The sequence below is a fragment of the Lissotriton vulgaris genome, unplaced genomic scaffold (assembly GCF_964263255.1).
Source record: "Lissotriton vulgaris unplaced genomic scaffold, aLisVul1.2 SCAFFOLD_7758, whole genome shotgun sequence".
NCBI lineage: Eukaryota > Metazoa > Chordata > Amphibia > Caudata > Salamandridae > Lissotriton > Lissotriton vulgaris.
The window spans coordinates 29,077-46,600 of NW_028249974.1; the positions used below are offsets into that span (position 1 = coordinate 29,077).

The 17,524-nt window shown below is 46.2% G+C and overlaps 1 protein-coding gene across 1 annotated transcript in view; it reads right to left on the bottom strand.

The window, feature by feature from the left end:
• Nucleotides 1-17,524, bottom strand: part of LOC147663446 (nucleolar protein 4-like) — a gene marked incomplete at its 5' end in the record, with an annotated part of 46,474 nt that overhangs the window by 7,948 nt on the left and 21,002 nt on the right. The window contains one exon of the mRNA XM_086950446.1: nt 1,658-1,769. Within this exon, the coding sequence (XP_086806572.1) occupies nt 1,658-1,769 (112 nt within the window). The remainder of the gene's footprint in view (nt 1-1,657; nt 1,770-17,524) is intronic.

Sequence of the window (17,524 nt, forward strand, 5' to 3'; positions counted from 1 at the left end):
CAGAACTACCAAGACAAAATCCTAAACTTACTACCATTTTGGTATTTACAGAAGGCACTTACTCATTTTGGTATTCATATTCACAGAAGGCACTTGCTCATTTCGGTAGTCACAGAAGGTACTTACTCATTTCGGTTTTCACAGAAATCATTTAGGAGTCCTAAAGTTAGGAGTCCTAACTTTACTACTCGTAAACTGAGAAAAGTCCTAACTTTAAGACTTTCGGTATTCACAAAAGGCATTTAGTAGTTCTAAAGTTAGGACTCCTAACTATACTACTCCTAAACTGAGAAAAATCCTAACTTTAAGACTTTCGGTATTCACAGAAGGGATTTGGAGTCCTAAAGTTAGGACTCCAAACTTTAGGACTCCTAAATGCCGTCTGTGAATACCTAAAGTTAGGATTTTCCTCAGTTTAGGAGTAGTAAAGTTAGGACTCCTAAATGACTTCTGTGAATACCGAAATGAGTAAGTGCCTTCTGTGAATACCAAAATGAGTAAGTGCCTTCTGTGAATACCAAAATGGTAGTAGGTTTAGGATTTTGTCTTAAGTTAGTTCTGTGAATCGGGCCCAATGTTCTCAGCCCATTAAATGGCGGTTTTGGGACAATAAAATGCTCCATTTACAATTAAAATACATTTACATTGATATTGTCAAGACAAACTGTAGGAAACATGTACTCCTTTATAAGGCTATGACCCTTGAAATAAAGGTCACCTAAGCACCAACATACGGCCATACATGTTGGTACATCTACAGCCATTACTAGTCCCAGCAGAATAATCAGGCCACTCACAATGAAGGCCATAGAAGGAAAGAGGCACCAACCTCTCTGTCTATTTTTAAAAGAGCACTTCGGCAGAGAGTTTGACAATTCAATATACATAAGAAAGATAATGCTTGCAGCACATCCAGGTCATTTGTTAAGGAATGTGTCACATTTGTTTCAATGTGATTGATAATAGTAGCTTTCGGTTCTACCATTTTACAACGCTGGCACAGGCAGTGGATAGTACAAGCTGTCATGGCCTCCTTAAAAATATATTGGGCCCTTGGCACTTTATTTATTTATGTATCTATTTATTTATTTTATAAATTGATTATTGCATGCTAGATCCTTTCTCACTTTCTCTGTCATTAAAATTCGCCTTGCATTAGACTGGCTAATTCCCTTTCTCTCTAAGGGCTGACCAATCACGGCTTCGGGGCCCTGCTGATGACTTGGCAGACATTGAGGTCACTGCACTTCCACAACAGTGGTTGTCTCTTGGCCCAAAAGAGGATGAGTTTCTTCCTACAGTGGCATATACTGAAATACAAAATTCATGCCATACAATCCATATTCATTCATTCCCTTTTTAGTGAGTCACTTGCTCCGGGACGTAGATAAGCACGAGAGATATTCTTTTCAATGCACAATGTTTGTCCTCTTCTGCATGTTAACTCCCTGTTTTACACCAGAATGCACCTCTGCTGAGAAGTGTTGGCACTCTCCCTTTAAAATGAGAGAAGTGCAGTACTCAATGCCTGCCAATTTAAAGCACTGCTCTGAGTGAATATGCAAGACAGTCTCAAGTGAAGCAAGTAAATGTAAAGGATAATTTAAAAGCACGAAGTTATAACAAGCTAAACAAGTGCATTTGACACCAATCCTACCTTTGTGCTCGGCGCCATCTGGGTTTAAATGCATTCTCTTCTGACACTCCGAGCAGCTCATTAGAAACCGTGTCACTGCCTCCCTCGGCAGGAAAGCGTACGTCTCGGAGATCTGCAGTGAAGAGAAAGATGTAGGTGTTACAAGGCAAACAGGGGAGCATGAGTTAACATAAAGTGATTACTGCGCCAGACCTGCGGTGAAGCGCATATCACCATAATGCCAGGCAGCACAATGAAAGCATGTTCTTCGAACCCAGCACTACTTCGAGGAACAGCAGCTTAATCCGACTGATTGTTACCTAATGACTGCCTACACTTATTTATTTATTTATTTAAAGAGTTTTATATAGTGCTGGCTAGACCCGAAGGTGTCAGAGCGCTTTACATAAGGTTCCATAAAATTACACAATACATTAGAATCGGGTAACATCAGTTGCTAGAAAAAAAATTCAAGAGCATGGATGCAAAGAAGGGTAAGGGGGCAGGGAAAGTGGGGTAGGGGAAGATAGGACAGGGAGACAAAGGTATATCTGCCAGAAGACCGGCTGGGTAGGTGACGACAGAGGGGGAAGTCCAAAGCCCATCTCCTCTTTAGCCATCAGGTAGCTCCACCGAGCAACGGGCAGAACGCTAGGTCTCCACTACGGTGGCGACGTGGAAACACCAGTCTCTCGCTGGCAGTTCGGGCGAGTTCGGCCTTTCAGATTTACAGTTTGCACTTAAAATTATGATGCGATTTTACCAATAGCAGAAATCCAACAATGACAGTTCTCCTGTCTTTTGCAAAGAGGGTTGCCACCTTTCTTAGAAAAAAAAAAAACATACCGGTCATTTGTTTACGGTTTACTATCCTGGGATAGGCAATAATTGGTTGGTGAAAAAGAACGTGTGAAAAAATATTTCAAGATTCTTTTGCACCATGGCTTTATCCCTCTGTTTGCTCTAAGAATCATTCTGAAACAAGTTCTGAATACTTTTATAACTGATTTCTTTTTATAACTGATTTCTTTATGTGTTTGCTGTTTTAAGTGTATGTTCCAGAAGGGGAAATATTTCGGATTTCAGTTCATTTCCCACTATTTTTACCGGCCTACAATTAAAAATACAGGCTAGGCCGGTAAAAAACACAGGCACCAGGCAACCCTATTTACAAAAGAAAAAGACCGTATATGTTTGCAGTGTTCCATTTTTAACAAAATCTGCAAAATGTACTCTGGGAGTGAAAGTGATAGTAAGGAGTGAAATTATTTTTTGTTCTAACTTGCCATGTGTGAGACTTGTGGAGTTTACTCCCTATCCTCAGAGAACCACAAACCATCACAGGAAGTGCCTGGGCCCCAAATCAGGTCCTGCAAGAAGGCCCTGCTTTGTTTAGAATGGAGTTCCAAATACAGTTACTAGCTGTGAAGATCTGCCTTTATCTTTTTAATTGACTCTGTATTGCTTCAGCAAATATTGACCCCTCTGCATCCATTATGACAACCTGTTTTTATCAGCCTCTATTGGACTGCTACACTTGCAATGCTTGGAATCTTTAAGGGTTACAGGTGCAATTGACTAGCTTAAGAAACATTTTTTTCAGCCTAGGGAGTGGGCTTCAACCCTTTTTTATACGTTACCACATGACAGTGGCAAAGTATCTCATAAAATGTGTCAAAGTTGTACAATTAAAAATAAAGTGAGTGCCATGACATATAAAATGTGCATAGTACAAACGCAGAAAAGACTGTGATACTAGACATTTACTTAGCTATTGAGTAGGGGTACTCGGGTGCGGCTGCAATAAGACGGACACCAGCCCGGGACGCTGTCTCAGCCCTGGCTGACACACACGACTAGGGGGCTGAAGCCCTTTGAGCCCAATGGGCATTGCACGCCTGCACGGAGCACTTGATTGGACACCTGCTGATCACATGAGACTGGTGCCTTTTTACGTCGAGCTGACCTGCATTCAATGCGAAAGCATTGATTGCTGTCAGCTAGTTAAGTCGAGCTGACCTGCATTCAATGCGAAAGCATTGATTGCTGTCAGCTAGACAACTATTGTCAGCCGTATTTGGGAATGTGGACACGAGTCAGACGCGCGCCTGTTCATTGTCAGTTTTGACCGCGGGAGCGCGCCTCTGAGTCGCGCTTGCGCAGACGCACACACAGCCCCTGCTTTCACTTGGCTTGCATGCAAACACGGCGCACACACACACAGCCAGCCCCCACCCCCTGCACACACAGGCACGCGCACACATACATACGCTGCCGCGCCCCCTGCACACACACATACAGACACGCACACACACACGCACGCATACACCCGCCGCAGCCCCCAACCCCCCCTGCACACACACACAGACACACACCCCCGCCCCCTCTTACAACTAAGCCCTACTCACCGCATGGCCGCCACTCCTAACTTCGGCAGCCACCGCGGGGCTCTCCCTGAGGCATGGGAGCCCCGCCCGCATCACCAATGCTGCTCTCTGGCACTCCGTGGATGCAGGCTTCACGCAGAAGGCGGAAGTCCCGCCCCACGACTGGCTTCACGCTGCCGAACTTCCGGTTGCTAGGTTTTGTAGCGCGCCTATCCTGTGATCCATGTTTCGGTGCCTAGCCACAAAAGCGTAGGTAGTTTTATAGTTACTTCTTGTGTGTACATATAAATGTGTCTTGTTTTCGATTGTGCTTATCATGCATACATACATAAGCCTGCGTTGTCTTCAAAGACATGCTTGTTTATTTTTTTTGTCCACCGCTTTCCTTTCGGGCGATGCTTTCTATGTTCGGCTTCTCTTTTCTGCTCTGGCAGCATTTTTAAAACCATTCCGCAAGGACGTACACGCATTTTAGGTTTTTTACTTATCGTGAACACGAAATTGTTGGATAACTACGGTATGGCGGGTGTGTGCAGCGCGAACGGTCTAAAACGAGGTTCTAAACCAGCACGTTTCTAAATATACTACTTTCCTATCTCTGGCGAAAAATGTCTAGCTCCTCGAAGTGTTTTCTAAGTGCTACAATCAGTGGGGAATGTCCTCTGTCCCACTTTACAGTACTATCCCCTGGAGTTGCATTTTTGCTCCAGTTTGGGGCCTCACGGCCGGCGGTCTGTGTCCTCCCAGGGGCCAATGGGGAACGCCTGCCCCGAAAGGGATCGTGTCTAGGACGGCGCTGGTGTCTCCGGCATCCCGGGTCCGATTTCATTGCTGCTTTTATCTTTACTCCTCAGAGCACATCTGCACTCCGGGCTCCCCCTCAAGCTCTGTAAACAGAGGAGGGAGTTTTCTGCCGAACAGGCCTGACATCCCTGGAAGAACAGTCAGCTTGCGAGACTGTCGTATTAAGAAGCTCTGACGTGTGCCCTCGCCAGGGCCCCTACAGCCACTTCTATTGCAAGTGGCCAAGGGCAACTCGTCAAGGGGGCATCCAATGAATCGTGCCACTGTAAGAAGGGTGGCAACCATAACTGTATTAAAGTAGTTGGGTCAATTGAAGCAAACAAGACTACTATACCCAGAATGCATTAGGTTGTCGCACAAAAGCACAGGGCTGGAAGCAATGACATGGAGTGACTATTACATCTGATTACAATTAGATGATGTAATAGCTAGTCATTACTTACAGTCCAATAGGTGTCGACTTTTGGCCCTATTGACTGCCAATATTTGTTTAGTTGTGATGTACGCTCGAGTACTCGCAAGCATTTTCCGAGGGGTTAAAGGTATATGGTCTATAATGTGGCTAAGGCCGCATTGATGCCAGCAGGGTTGGTGTCAGGGGAGAGATGGCTGTATGGTGGGCATAGGTGGAGTGAAGCATGTAAATGGAATGGAGTTAATTTGAGGATTTCATTCCATTCCATATTGCTCTCTAAATTGTGCCGCTTGTCTATGGAAGAGACACAGATTTAACAATACCTTGCTACGCTGTGTTTTAGTCGCTATCCATGTACCACACCCTGCTACCTTTAGTGAGTCAAGTGTGCACAGGAAGTATCTTGATTGTTGAACTGGAATTACATCGAATCTTCGGCCTCACAATCTCCCTATTCCTTTAGTTTATCTGTAAACATTAAGAATGTTCATAAACAGACACAGTTAAGGGCTATAAGAACTGACAGAGAACCCCTGCTTTGTTAAGCTTTGCACTATGTGTTGCTGATAAAAAGAGCATATTGAATGTTTTGGTTGCTTGTAAAGTCTGTGCACACACTTCCTTTTTTGCTTTTGATTATATCACTGTGTATTTTTAGATTCTTGTGAAAAGTCCTCTGAATGCGCCCCTCCACTGTTTTCAGCAGGTCATTTTTAACATCCATTATAATGTTTTGTTCAGATGTGAATTACAGATGGTAATACAGTCACCTGTATATATGCTAAAAATAATGAAGACTAGACTTTTCCAGCACTTGTTAGCATCAATACTGAAGTCTACGTCCACCACCACCACATCCACTACCACCACCACGTCCACCACCAAGCCACCACTACATCCACCACTACATCCACCACTACATCCACCACTACATCCACCACGTCCACCACTACGTCCACCACTGCGTCCACCACCACGTCCACCACCACGTCCACCACCACGTCCACCACCACGTCCACCACTACATCCACCACCACATCCACCAACACGTCCACCACTACGTCCGCTACCGCATCCACCACCACGTCCAACACCACAACATCCACCACGTCCACCACCACCATGTCCACCACCACCACCACATCCACCACCACCACATCCACCACCACCACGTCCACCACAAGGCCACCTCAATCTTCACAAAAGTTATTTACAAAAGTTTAAGCTATTGCCATTATAAATTAAAATAGCTTTTATATAAGAATTATTTAAAAAAAAATAAAAGCCATTGTTATTTGTAATATCAATACATCTAAGTCACGTAAATACAACACATATTGCATTACAAATGCTATAGGTGTCACATTTGCAGAAGTTATAACTATTGGCATTGTAAATGACAAAGCTATTAATTTAGCTATTTTCAAAACCAACACATAAATAAAAAATGTGTCATTTACAATACCAATAGCTCAAACTTTCCTAATGCGAGACCTATTGCATTGCAAATGCTTGTTATTTAAAAGCTGCGCTGCTGGGAAGACTTAACAAAGTTAACTGACGTCATTAGGTACGTCCATATTCTGCATCTAAACAAAATTCAAATGCCCCCTTCGTGGAACTGTGAGAGATTCTCAAACAATGCTGAGTTCAGTTAGTGGGAGTCACTAAAACATTAAGGATGAGAAATAAACATTCACTTTTTATTGAGCTTTTAATGTTCATGTCCTTGTTTATCTTTTCAATCGGAGCTCTAACACTGTGATGAATTACAAGTATACCCACTTTAATAAACTATGCATTAAGATAGAATCATTGGTCCTTTTGCGAGCTAATGGCACAAGGAATTTGGGCCAGGAAGGCAGTGATGCAGCGGGGGAGGGGGGGGGGGGCGGGGTTCTCAGCCAATATACAAAGAAGGAAAGGTGAACTTTTGCATGTCCACAACAGGGAGCGTTCACTGGCTACAGTGGCCCATTATCGACAAAAGAAAAACTCATGATCTCAAAAACTTTCCTCTGAGCCTATGATTCCATACGTGTTCCCTTTCTAGTTGAAATCTTCTTGTCCTCGAGCCGTGTGCAAAACCCAAACACTAGGTCGACATATATTGTGTTACTCATTTCAATACAATGTTCATCACGCGTGGATTCTTGAGTCTTGACTGAGAGGCCGAGGAAAAGAACAGAAGTGCATGGGAGCAGGGCAGGCCTGAAATAATTTAAAATTGTAAATCAGTATTCCACTGTCTGCATTAGGGGCAGGAGAAGGCTCCAAAGACCCCATGCTACAGCTGTGTTACTAGCCCCCAAACAATCACTGCAGTCTGCACGGGGAAAGATGAAGGCCAGAGTTCAATCAATCAATCAGGGATTTGTGAAGCGTGCTCCTCACCTGTGAGGGCACGGCAAGGGGGGTGGGGGGTGGGGGGGGGGAGGGGAGGAAATTGTGCAGCTGCATGCGGCTACGTCTTACCCAAAGAGCCAGGTCTTTAGGCTCTTCCTAAAGGCATTGAGAGTGGGGGTAATGTCTGATGCTGAGTGGCAGTTCGTTCCAGGTTTTTGCCACAATGTAGGAGTAGGCTCTTCCAGCCGTTCTGGCTCTGCAGATGTGGGGGGTTTTGGCCATGGCGAGGTCGGCGGAGCGGAGGATTCTCTTGGGTGCGTGGAAGGAGACTCTTTCGGTGATTTACTGGAGTCCTATGTTGTGGAGGGATTTCTAGGTCACTCCCTTCTAGACGGGGAGCCAGTGGAGGTCTCATAGGTGCTGGGTGATGTGGTCTTGCTGTGGGAATGCAGAGGATGAGTCTGGTGGCAGTGATCTGGATGGTCTGGAGTTTGCGGAGCAAGCATTTGTTGATTCAGACATAGAGGGTGTTTCCGTAGTCCTGTCTGCTGAGTATGAGTGCGTGGGTGACAGTCTTTCTGGATTCGTGGGTGGGGTCCATTTGAAGGTCTTGAGGAGGATGCGGAGGGTGTTGAAGAACGTACAGGAGATGGTGTCAACCTGTCGGGTCATGCTGAGTGATGAGTCGAATATGATGCCGAGGTTGCAGGCGTGGTCAATCGGAGTGGGGGGTTGCCGCGGGAGGAGGGCCACCAGGTGTTGTCCCATGCGGAGGGGGTGGGTCCAAGGACGAGGACTTCTGTCTTTTCTGAGTTGAGCTTTAGGCAGCTGCTGCTCATCGAGGAAGCAATGTCTTTCATTTTTTCCTGGAAGCTGAGTCTGGTGGTGTTGGGTTCCGTTTTGAGGGGGAGGATGAGCTGCATGTTCTCGGGGTAGGATACTATGCTGAGTTCATGCTGTCTGATGATGGCGGCAAGGAGGGCTATGTAGATGTTGAAGAGCGTGGGACTGAGCGATGATCCTTGGGGTACTCCAGAGCTGATCTGTGTGAGTTCTGAGAGGAAGGGCAGGAGTCTGATTCTTAGGGTTTAGCTAGTGAGGAAGGAGCGAATCCATTTGAGGGCGGTTTAATCAATCAATCATAACACTTGGAACGAGCACTACACACCCGTGAGGGTCTCAAGGCGCTGGGGGGGGGGCTGGGTATGGGGGGGTCCTGCTAGTGATCGAAGACGAAGACCCAGGTCTTGAGGAGTCTCTTGAAGGTCAGTAGGTCCTGGGTCTGCCGGAGGTTGTTGGGGAGGGTGTTCCAGGTCTTGGCGGCGAGGTGGGAGAAGGATCTGCCGCCGGTGGTCGCTCTTTGGATGCGGGGGACTGTGGCAAGGCTGGTGGAGTGGAGGTGGCGGGAGGGGGTGTAGAAGTTGAGTCGAGAGTTGAGGTATTCCGGGCCGGTCTTGTGGAGAGCTTTGTGTGCGTGAACGAGGAGCTTGAAGGTTATCCTCTTGTTGACGGGGAGCCAGTGCATGTCTCTCAGGTGCGGTGTGATGTGGCTGCGGCAGGGGATGTCGAGGATCAGACCCGCTGACGCGTTCTGGATGCGTTACAATTGCCTCAGGAGCTTGGCTGACGTTCCTACGTAGAGGGCGTTTTCGTAGTCCAGCCTGCTGGTGATGATGGCCTGGGTGCCTGTTCTTCTTGTCTCGGTGGGGATCCACTTGAAGATCCTGTCGAGCATTCGGAGGGTGTTGAAGCAGGCTGAGGAGACAGCGTTGACCTGTTTGGTCATGGAGAGGGTGGAGTCGAGAATGACCCCTAGGTAGCGTGCGTGGTTGGTGGGTGTCGGGGCTGTTCCTAGTGTTGCAGGCCACCAGAAGTCATCCCAGGCTGAGGGGGTGGAGCCGAGGATGAGGACCTCCGTTTTGTCCGAGTTCAGCTTCAGTCTACTGTTCCTCATCCATTCGGCGACGGCCTTCATTCCTTCGTTGAGGTTGGTCTTGGTGGTGTGAGGGTCTTTGGTGAGGGATATGATCAGCTGGGTGTCGTCAGCGTAGGAGATGATTTTGAGGTCGTGCTGTCGGGCGACGTGGGCGAAGGGTGCCATGTAAATGTTGAACAACGTCGGGCTGAGGGAAGAGCCCTGGGGTACGCCGCAGATGATTTCGGTGACCGTGGAGCGGAAGGGGGGGGGGGGGGGCAGACGCTCTGAGTTCTGCCGGAGAGGAAGGATGTTGTCCATTCCAGGGCCTTCTCTTGGATCCTGGCGGTTCCCTCTATTCCGGTGTCGTGGAGTCTGGTGGTGAGTCTGCAGTGGGATACGGTTTCGAAAGTCGCAAAGAGGTCTAGAAGGATGAGAGCTGCAATATGGCCCTGGTCGAGGAGAGTGCGGATGTCGTCTGTGGCGGCTAGGAGGGCGGTCTCGGTGCTGTGGTTGCTGCGAAATCTGGATTGGGGGGAGTTGAGGATGGAGTTCACATCAATGAAGTTTATGAGCTGTATGTTGACAATCTTCTTGGTTACTTTCACTGCAAAGGGGTGGAGAGAGATGGGTCTGTAGTTTTTGAGGTTCGTCTGGTCCGCGGAGGGATTCTTGATGAGAGGCTTGATTTCTGCGCACTTCCAGTCATTGGGGAACGTGCCAGCTTCGAAGGTGGTGTTGATGGTCTGTCGTAGTTCGGGTGCGATGGCGGAGGCGGCTCTGTAGAAGATGTGCAGCGGGCATCGCTCCGTGGGGGCTCCTGAGTGAATGCACTTGATGGTCGTGGCGGTGTCTTCTTCAGTGACTGGTGTCCAGGCGGAGATGATAGGCTGGCTGGAGTAGCTGGAGGTGGGTGAAGTTTCGGTGTCTAGTGTCTGCTCTTTGAAGTTGTCGCAGAGGGATTTGATCTTGAGATGGAAGTAGGAGCTGAGTTTGTAGCAGAGGTCCTGGGAGGGTGTGATGTCTGTGGTTTCGCTGTTGGGTTTGGTGAATTCCTGGATGATGCTGAAGAGTTCCTCCGCGTTGCTGGAGTTGGCGAAGATCTTGTCCTGGATGAAGTTCCTTTTGGTGGATTTGATGCGTTGGTGGTGTTCTGTCATGGCGTTCTTGTAGCTGGTCCGTGCTTCCGGGGTTTTGTTGTTTCTCCAGATTTCCCCAAGGTGTCTGCAGGTGCGTCTGGATTCTCAGAGGTAGGTGGTGAACCATGTGGCTTTCATGGGGAGCTGTTTATCGGAGTTCCGTAAGGGGGAAAGCTTGTCTGTGCAGTTGGTGATCCATATGTGGAGTCTGTGGCCTGCAGTGTTGATGTTGGTCATGGCAGGAGCGTGGTTGAGGGTGAAGTCAATGTGCTCTTCGGTGACCTTGCTCCAATTTCTGTGCAGGAGGTGTGGTGTAGGTTTATATGCGGTGGGGTTTGAGAAGGAGAAGTGAACGCAGTGGTGGTTGTCCAGATGGGTTGCGTGGTGTGGCTGAAGTGGATGTTGTTTCCTCCTCCATAGATGGCATTGAGGGTGTGTCCTTCTTGTGGGTGGGGGTGGTGACGAGCTGTTTTAGTCTGATGTTGGCGAGTTTGTCCAGGAGGGCGGTGGAGTTGGGGTCGCTGAGGTTGCCGAGGTGGAAGTTCAGGTCTCCGAGCAGTAGGTAGTCCATGGAGGCAATGGCGTGGGGTGCGAAGAGGTCAGTGAAAGTTTCCATTATAGCTCATACTTTGTTAGTTTTGACACTACGATACACATAAACTTCAGGAATTTCCCACAAAACATCGTTATTTGTAGGAGTGTCGCCTGGTAGTCCAGTGGTCAGTGTAATGATTGGCAGGTAAGGGACCATCTGGATTAATACGTTATTAGAGGGGTTCAAAGTTGCAAAGCAAAATCGAGCCGCTTGCAATGCACAACATTTTTTAATTTGCAAGCTTCACATAGTGTGTTGTATTGAAAATGGTAGCAACAGAAGCCCTTCGCTCCAGTGAGAAACTGTTGCGACTGCGCCAACCATCTGCGCAGGTTGGATGTGAGCTACATTGCTCGGCCACCATTTCCATTTTCAGGCCCTAAAACGTCAAGAAAGCCCTCCCAATTTTTCCTACCAGCACTCAAGCATCATGTTTGGCAGGTTTTCTTTGGGACATTGTGCATGTCTGAACATGAGAGTAGGGGTGTTGATGTGCAGGTTGAGGGTTTACTGTTGAGACACTGATGTGCTTTCATTTAGGTAAGATGTTACCTGTCAGACCACACAGAACCTTAAAATCATGGTTATACTATTGAACCAACGAGTACCATAAAAACGCTCCTTTCTTCTTTGTGTCTTTCAATAACAGAGGCGAGAATTGTTTGATCACCTTGGGTCTATTTCAAACACTGTGGAAATGTCATACCCTTCTGTGCACATCTACTAGCACTTGAACAGCAGTGCACATGTGACATATGTTCCTAAAAATAATTGGGGGTTCCTAAAAGCACAGGGCCCTGGGAACATAGCCACCTGCCCCTCCTTGTAACACCCCTCCCCCCACCTTGAGTACCTTGAGAAGGACAGGTAGTTCATAAGTATCAGCTGTACTGAACATTACCATGGGTAGATCTGCTGTAATGAGTAAGTAGGACTTGGTTTAACTGTGTTCAAGTAACACCTATTTATACCAATTTCCACAGTGCTTTCTCTTTGGCACATGACCCATTTATAGCGCATCCCAGCTTCTTGTATTCGTCTTACAGCAAATGTTTCTTCTCTGTTGCCGTTTGGGGTATAAGAGTGGAGAGAAACTCACAATCATTTTACCACTATCTCCATGTGATTTCTTCGGCATTTAGTGCAATAACACGTAAACAGTAACGGTCTGCTTTATTGTGACATGCAAGGAGCTAGCGGAATAATCACGGATTTCCCGTGGTGCCCCCTGGTAGGGGGGCTGCTTTCCATTTCATTAAATGGCTGCTCACATTCTGATCGTGGGCAGCTATCTGCACTTCATTAATACATTCACGAGTTAATCTACTTCGATCTTCCAGAGGTTAAAGCAACGGGTTCCGACTAGAGCCTGTTTTGCATCATTTGACCATAAATGTAATGTATTTGCTAACAGTCCCTACAATTCTGAAGGAATGCGGGGCTGGGATACCTTTATGTTTTTTGCTATGTTTGTCGCGCCTATAGTCTAAGACTTTTTTATATTCAACACTAGATTAGTCACTAATAATCAAGGTTTCACTCGGATAACAAGCCCAGCTTAAGAGGTGGGGCTGTTACATTTGAGCAGATATTCATTAAAATGCTAATTAACATTCACATTCCCTGGCTGTCTCAATACCCCTCGTGCCTCTCTCCCTTAACAACTGTGCACTTTTGGGAGAGACCTTTTAAGGTTGGTAAAATCTTCCACTGCATCTGTTGCCCATTGTTTCGCCATTATGATTATCCAGTTGGGAGCTTTGATCTGACACACCTTAACCTGAAGTCTAGTATACTCAATATATGATTGCTAAGAAGGATTGGGAGTCCACAATGTGGGAGGAGTTGGGATCTGCACTTAGGTGTAAGGATTCCAAATTATTCTGGTCCATTGTTGTAACTGGACTTAGTGGGCATACCCACGCGCTTGCCCCCAATATTGCCCCTTCAATCTGGGAAAGCCACTTTGGTGCTCTATATGACACCTCTGAGTTTGATGGCTCTCCTGTTAGTACTCTTGAACCTCAGCAATTCCAAAGCGTCAGCGGGGCTGAAGAGCGTGGATGGTTGACTATAGTCCCTACATGCCCCGCCCCAGTTGAACCCTTCACCTTGATTGAGGTTGAGACAGCTATAGGTAAATTGCTCCCTAAAAAGGCTCCAGGATTGGATAAATTGCCGGGGGATTTGTTTAGGGCACAACCTAAAATCTGGGCCCCCTACTTGGTTGTTCTATTTAATGGCATTTTGCAGGGAGACGACCTGCCCCCTACTTGGCTAGGAGCAGAAATTGTCCCTATTTGAAAAAAGGGCTGCCCACTAACCCCCTCCAATTATAGACCTATCAGCTTAATTGATACATCACAAAAGCTGATGGGGAGGGTTATCCTTGACAGGATTCTCGGGTGGATTGATGAAAATGGGATCTTGTCTATACTCCAGGCAGGCTTTATGTCCGGCACATCTACCTTAGATCAGATATTTCGCCTGCAGGTCCTGTATTGGAAAACAGCAAAAGTAGAGGGTGGCAGACTCTACCTTGTGTTTGTGGACCAGCGGGTGGCATTTGATCTGGTTCCGCGTGAAAAATTGTGGAAGGTGCTAGCAGACCTGGGACTCCCGCCATATTTATTAGCTGTTCTATCTAGGCTCCACGTAAACAACTTTGCCCAGGTCAGGTGTGGTAGGCATGGCAAACTCACAGATAATTTCCCTGTCCAAAAAGGAGTTCGCCAAGGGTGCGTGTTGGCACCCACACTATTCAGCCTCTACATTAACAGCCTTGTGGAACATTTGAATGGTGTGGTAAACAATGATGCCCCTAAATTGGCTACGGGTAGAGGGCCCGCTCTGATGTTCGCAGACGACACCCTGTTTTTGTCTAGAACATCATCGGGCATCCAAAAAAGGGTTAAAACATTTGTTTATCTGGGTGTTACTCTTACTGAGAATTTCGATTGGAACACGCAGATTGCTAAGTCCACACTTAAGTTATCCCAGCTTGCAGGGGGTATAAGCAAAGTTTTTAGGGAGTCAACTTTTAGGCCGGTGTCCCCAGCTCTAGAGATATATTGTCGCCAGGCTAGAACGGCAGCAATTTACGGGGCTGAACTTTGGGGGCACAAGCAGATAATGAACCTTAAAAAGGTAGAGCAGTCTTTTGTGAGAAACCTAGTTGGGTTACCGCCTAGCACGCCTTTGATCCCTCTTAGACTTGATCTTGGCATGGTCCCAATAGAGGAGATCATAAGTGCAAGACCAATTATGTACTGGAAGAGGTTGTGGTCAGTCCCCGAACTGGCCGCTTACAGAGCGGAATTTTCTGAGATTTGGTCTCTTCTTATATACAAAAAGATCCCGTGGCTTCAGCACATTCGTGCTGTTAGTACCCGGTTAGGTCTGTTGGAACTGTGGGAAACCCCTGAGACTTATTGCCTAGGGATATCAAAGAATGAACTCCTTTGTCATATACGTATGCAGAACGTTCAAACGCTATCGAGCTCTGCAACATTGGGTAGGTTGACATCTGAGTTCCTCCTAGTTAAATCAGAATCCAAAACTGAGGAATTCTTGGTTTTAATTGAACCCCCGCTTGCTCGAAAGCTATATCTCCAGCTAAGGCATGGCACTCTACCTATTAGGTCTTTTAAATCTAAATGGCTAAAGCCTAATAACGAAGTTTGCCCTGCATGTAGTTATAAAAATGAGAATGTAACTCATATATTGTTTTTCTGTCCTGCCTATTCTGCAATTAGAAAATGTTGGCTGATTCCTATTTGTAAGAATTTGGGACTCTTGCATTTTACACAGGTCTGCAGGATACTGACCTATGATACCCATCCTCCCATTGTGTTTGCGGTTTCTCGTTATTTACTCAGTATGTGGCGTAGGAGGCAAACCTTTCTAACCTAATTGTTGTACTTATTGCTTTTATTTCTCGTATCCTGATAACTTGTAGTTTAATTCTCTTTTAACATTTTATGACTATTTATTGTTTTATTGTTCGTGCTGATGTATTTTATGTGCACTTTTATGGTCCTTTGACCGAAATAAAGTTATCAATGAATATATGATTGTGTTACAGTCTGAATACTATTATATGAGCTTCTAAGATGGACATCATTCTCCTCTAATATCGTCTATTTTACTATTAAAAAAATGCAATAAATTTTGTGTTAAAAAAAAATGATTATGCAGTTTGGTAGACCTGCTGTCATACTTTTCATAGGGTCCTATGAGCGAGACCTGCAATTGCTTCATCTGATGGTACATTTGCAACCAGGGCTTCCAGCTGATTGCAGAAAGAACTGAGACAACTGTATAACTTATGGGCTTCTTGTTATTTTGGGGAGGAGAGAAAATCAATCTCCTTGTCACATGACCCACACTGCATACCTTCCAACCACTGGGGAGCTGTGATGTCTTATACACAAGGATTTCCATGTGGGCTAATACGGTTTATTCCAAGTTCCTTTTTAAGATCTTGATTCCTGAAGCACGGGCTCAGCTTCTGTAGTTTTATTACAAGAGCAGACCTAAGGAGTTGCCTGCAAGACTCCCATAAAAGCAGGACTCTACCACTGGGACCCTGGTAAGGGCGTTTTCAATTTTTTCTATATCTACCCTCAATGTAAAATGATGACAGTCATGGTAAGCGTCAGGATACAATGCAAACAGATGTGATCCAGTATCCCCTGCAAGCACTGTGTGACTATCTGATACACCATAATCCCAGATTAAAACTGAAAAGTAAAACCAGTTACCTTCAGCGATCTGCAACGTGGATCATAGGAACTTACACTTTCCTCTACAGGTTCCAGAATGTTTTTTTAGAATGAGACCAACACGTTGCACAACAGGGAGTAATTTCAGCAGAGGCAAAATCCATTTATGATATTGTTGACATTTCTGCTTGCACCTGCATTTCAAGCTCTTTATGAAACTCCTTAGCCTTGGGGGTGGGTGACCAGAAGAGCTGCCCTTAAGTAACCTGGTGTAGAGACTACCTTTTCAGATTCAAGCTGTGCCCCAGGTCTAGAACCAGGGCCTGGAAAGAGCTAGCTGAAAAAACGCACAGCATTAAGTTTCATGAGTGGGTTCAAAACCTCAATCCCCATCTCACCAAGACACTCAGTGATAAGGCAATTCAATTCCTGGACCTGCTCATTACCTTAGAGAATGGACATCTCCACACGACTACTTATAAAAAAGCGACTGATTAACAGCCTCCTCAGTTTTAAGTCATCACCCCAAGACCCTCAGGGAAAACCTTCCATACATCCAGTTTTTGAGGGTACGACATAACTGTAGCAGCGTCCAAGAATATGATGCCCAAGCAAACTCTCTTTCTGTGAATCTACACAACCCCAGGAAGGTGGCGAGGTAGCGCGCTAGGAACAACAACCGGTGGACACTCCTCGAGACAAGGAAGAAACAACCTAGTGACTTGATTACCTGTGTCAAGACTTTCACCCCAATGTCAAATAAAATCAAAAAGATCATCAAACACAATTGGAGGATCCTAAATTCCGGTTCTCTTAACCTTGACCAACCATGCTTCCCCTTTAAACGAACCAAGAATGTATGTGATCAACTGGTCAATCCCAGACCATGGGCCAAAAGGAAACCACAGGACACAACTCTACGGAACCTATCTCCAGGGTCCGGCAATTTCACCTGTGGCATTTGTAGTGCCTGTTCTTCTACTCAACACACCGAAACCCTGCACCGGAACGGCTTTACGTGGGATCAGCATACACACACTAACTAACACTAAGAACTGTGTCTACCTGATCACCTGCCCATGCTCTCTAAGGTATGTTGGAATGACGACCCGACCAGTGAAGATGAGGATAAGATAACACAAAAGTACTATCAGACGTGGCTGGACGGCCACAGGAATGACGAATCATTTCATTGAAAAAGGCAACACCTGTGATGAAATCCAATGGACAATACTGGAGGCAAACCAGTCATGGAGCAGTGCTTCCCTACTACACTGTGAACAACGGTGGGTACACCGTCTTCATACACATGAACGGGGGCCTCAACAATGAGATACCCTGGGTGGAGCTCTGACCTACTCAGCTTGCTCAACCTAGTAGTCATAACCGCTGGACTCAATGTCACCCTTTGGGCCTCTATTGATTATGTCTTCGATGGGCAGCAGAGGACGCTTCTTTCTCTTTCCTTTTGCCCACTGGCAGTGCCACCATGCTTCAAATTAATCTAATTCCCATGGCAAAGAGTTTTGCAACTCGTATTACATGTCTAAGGCCCTCTTTCTC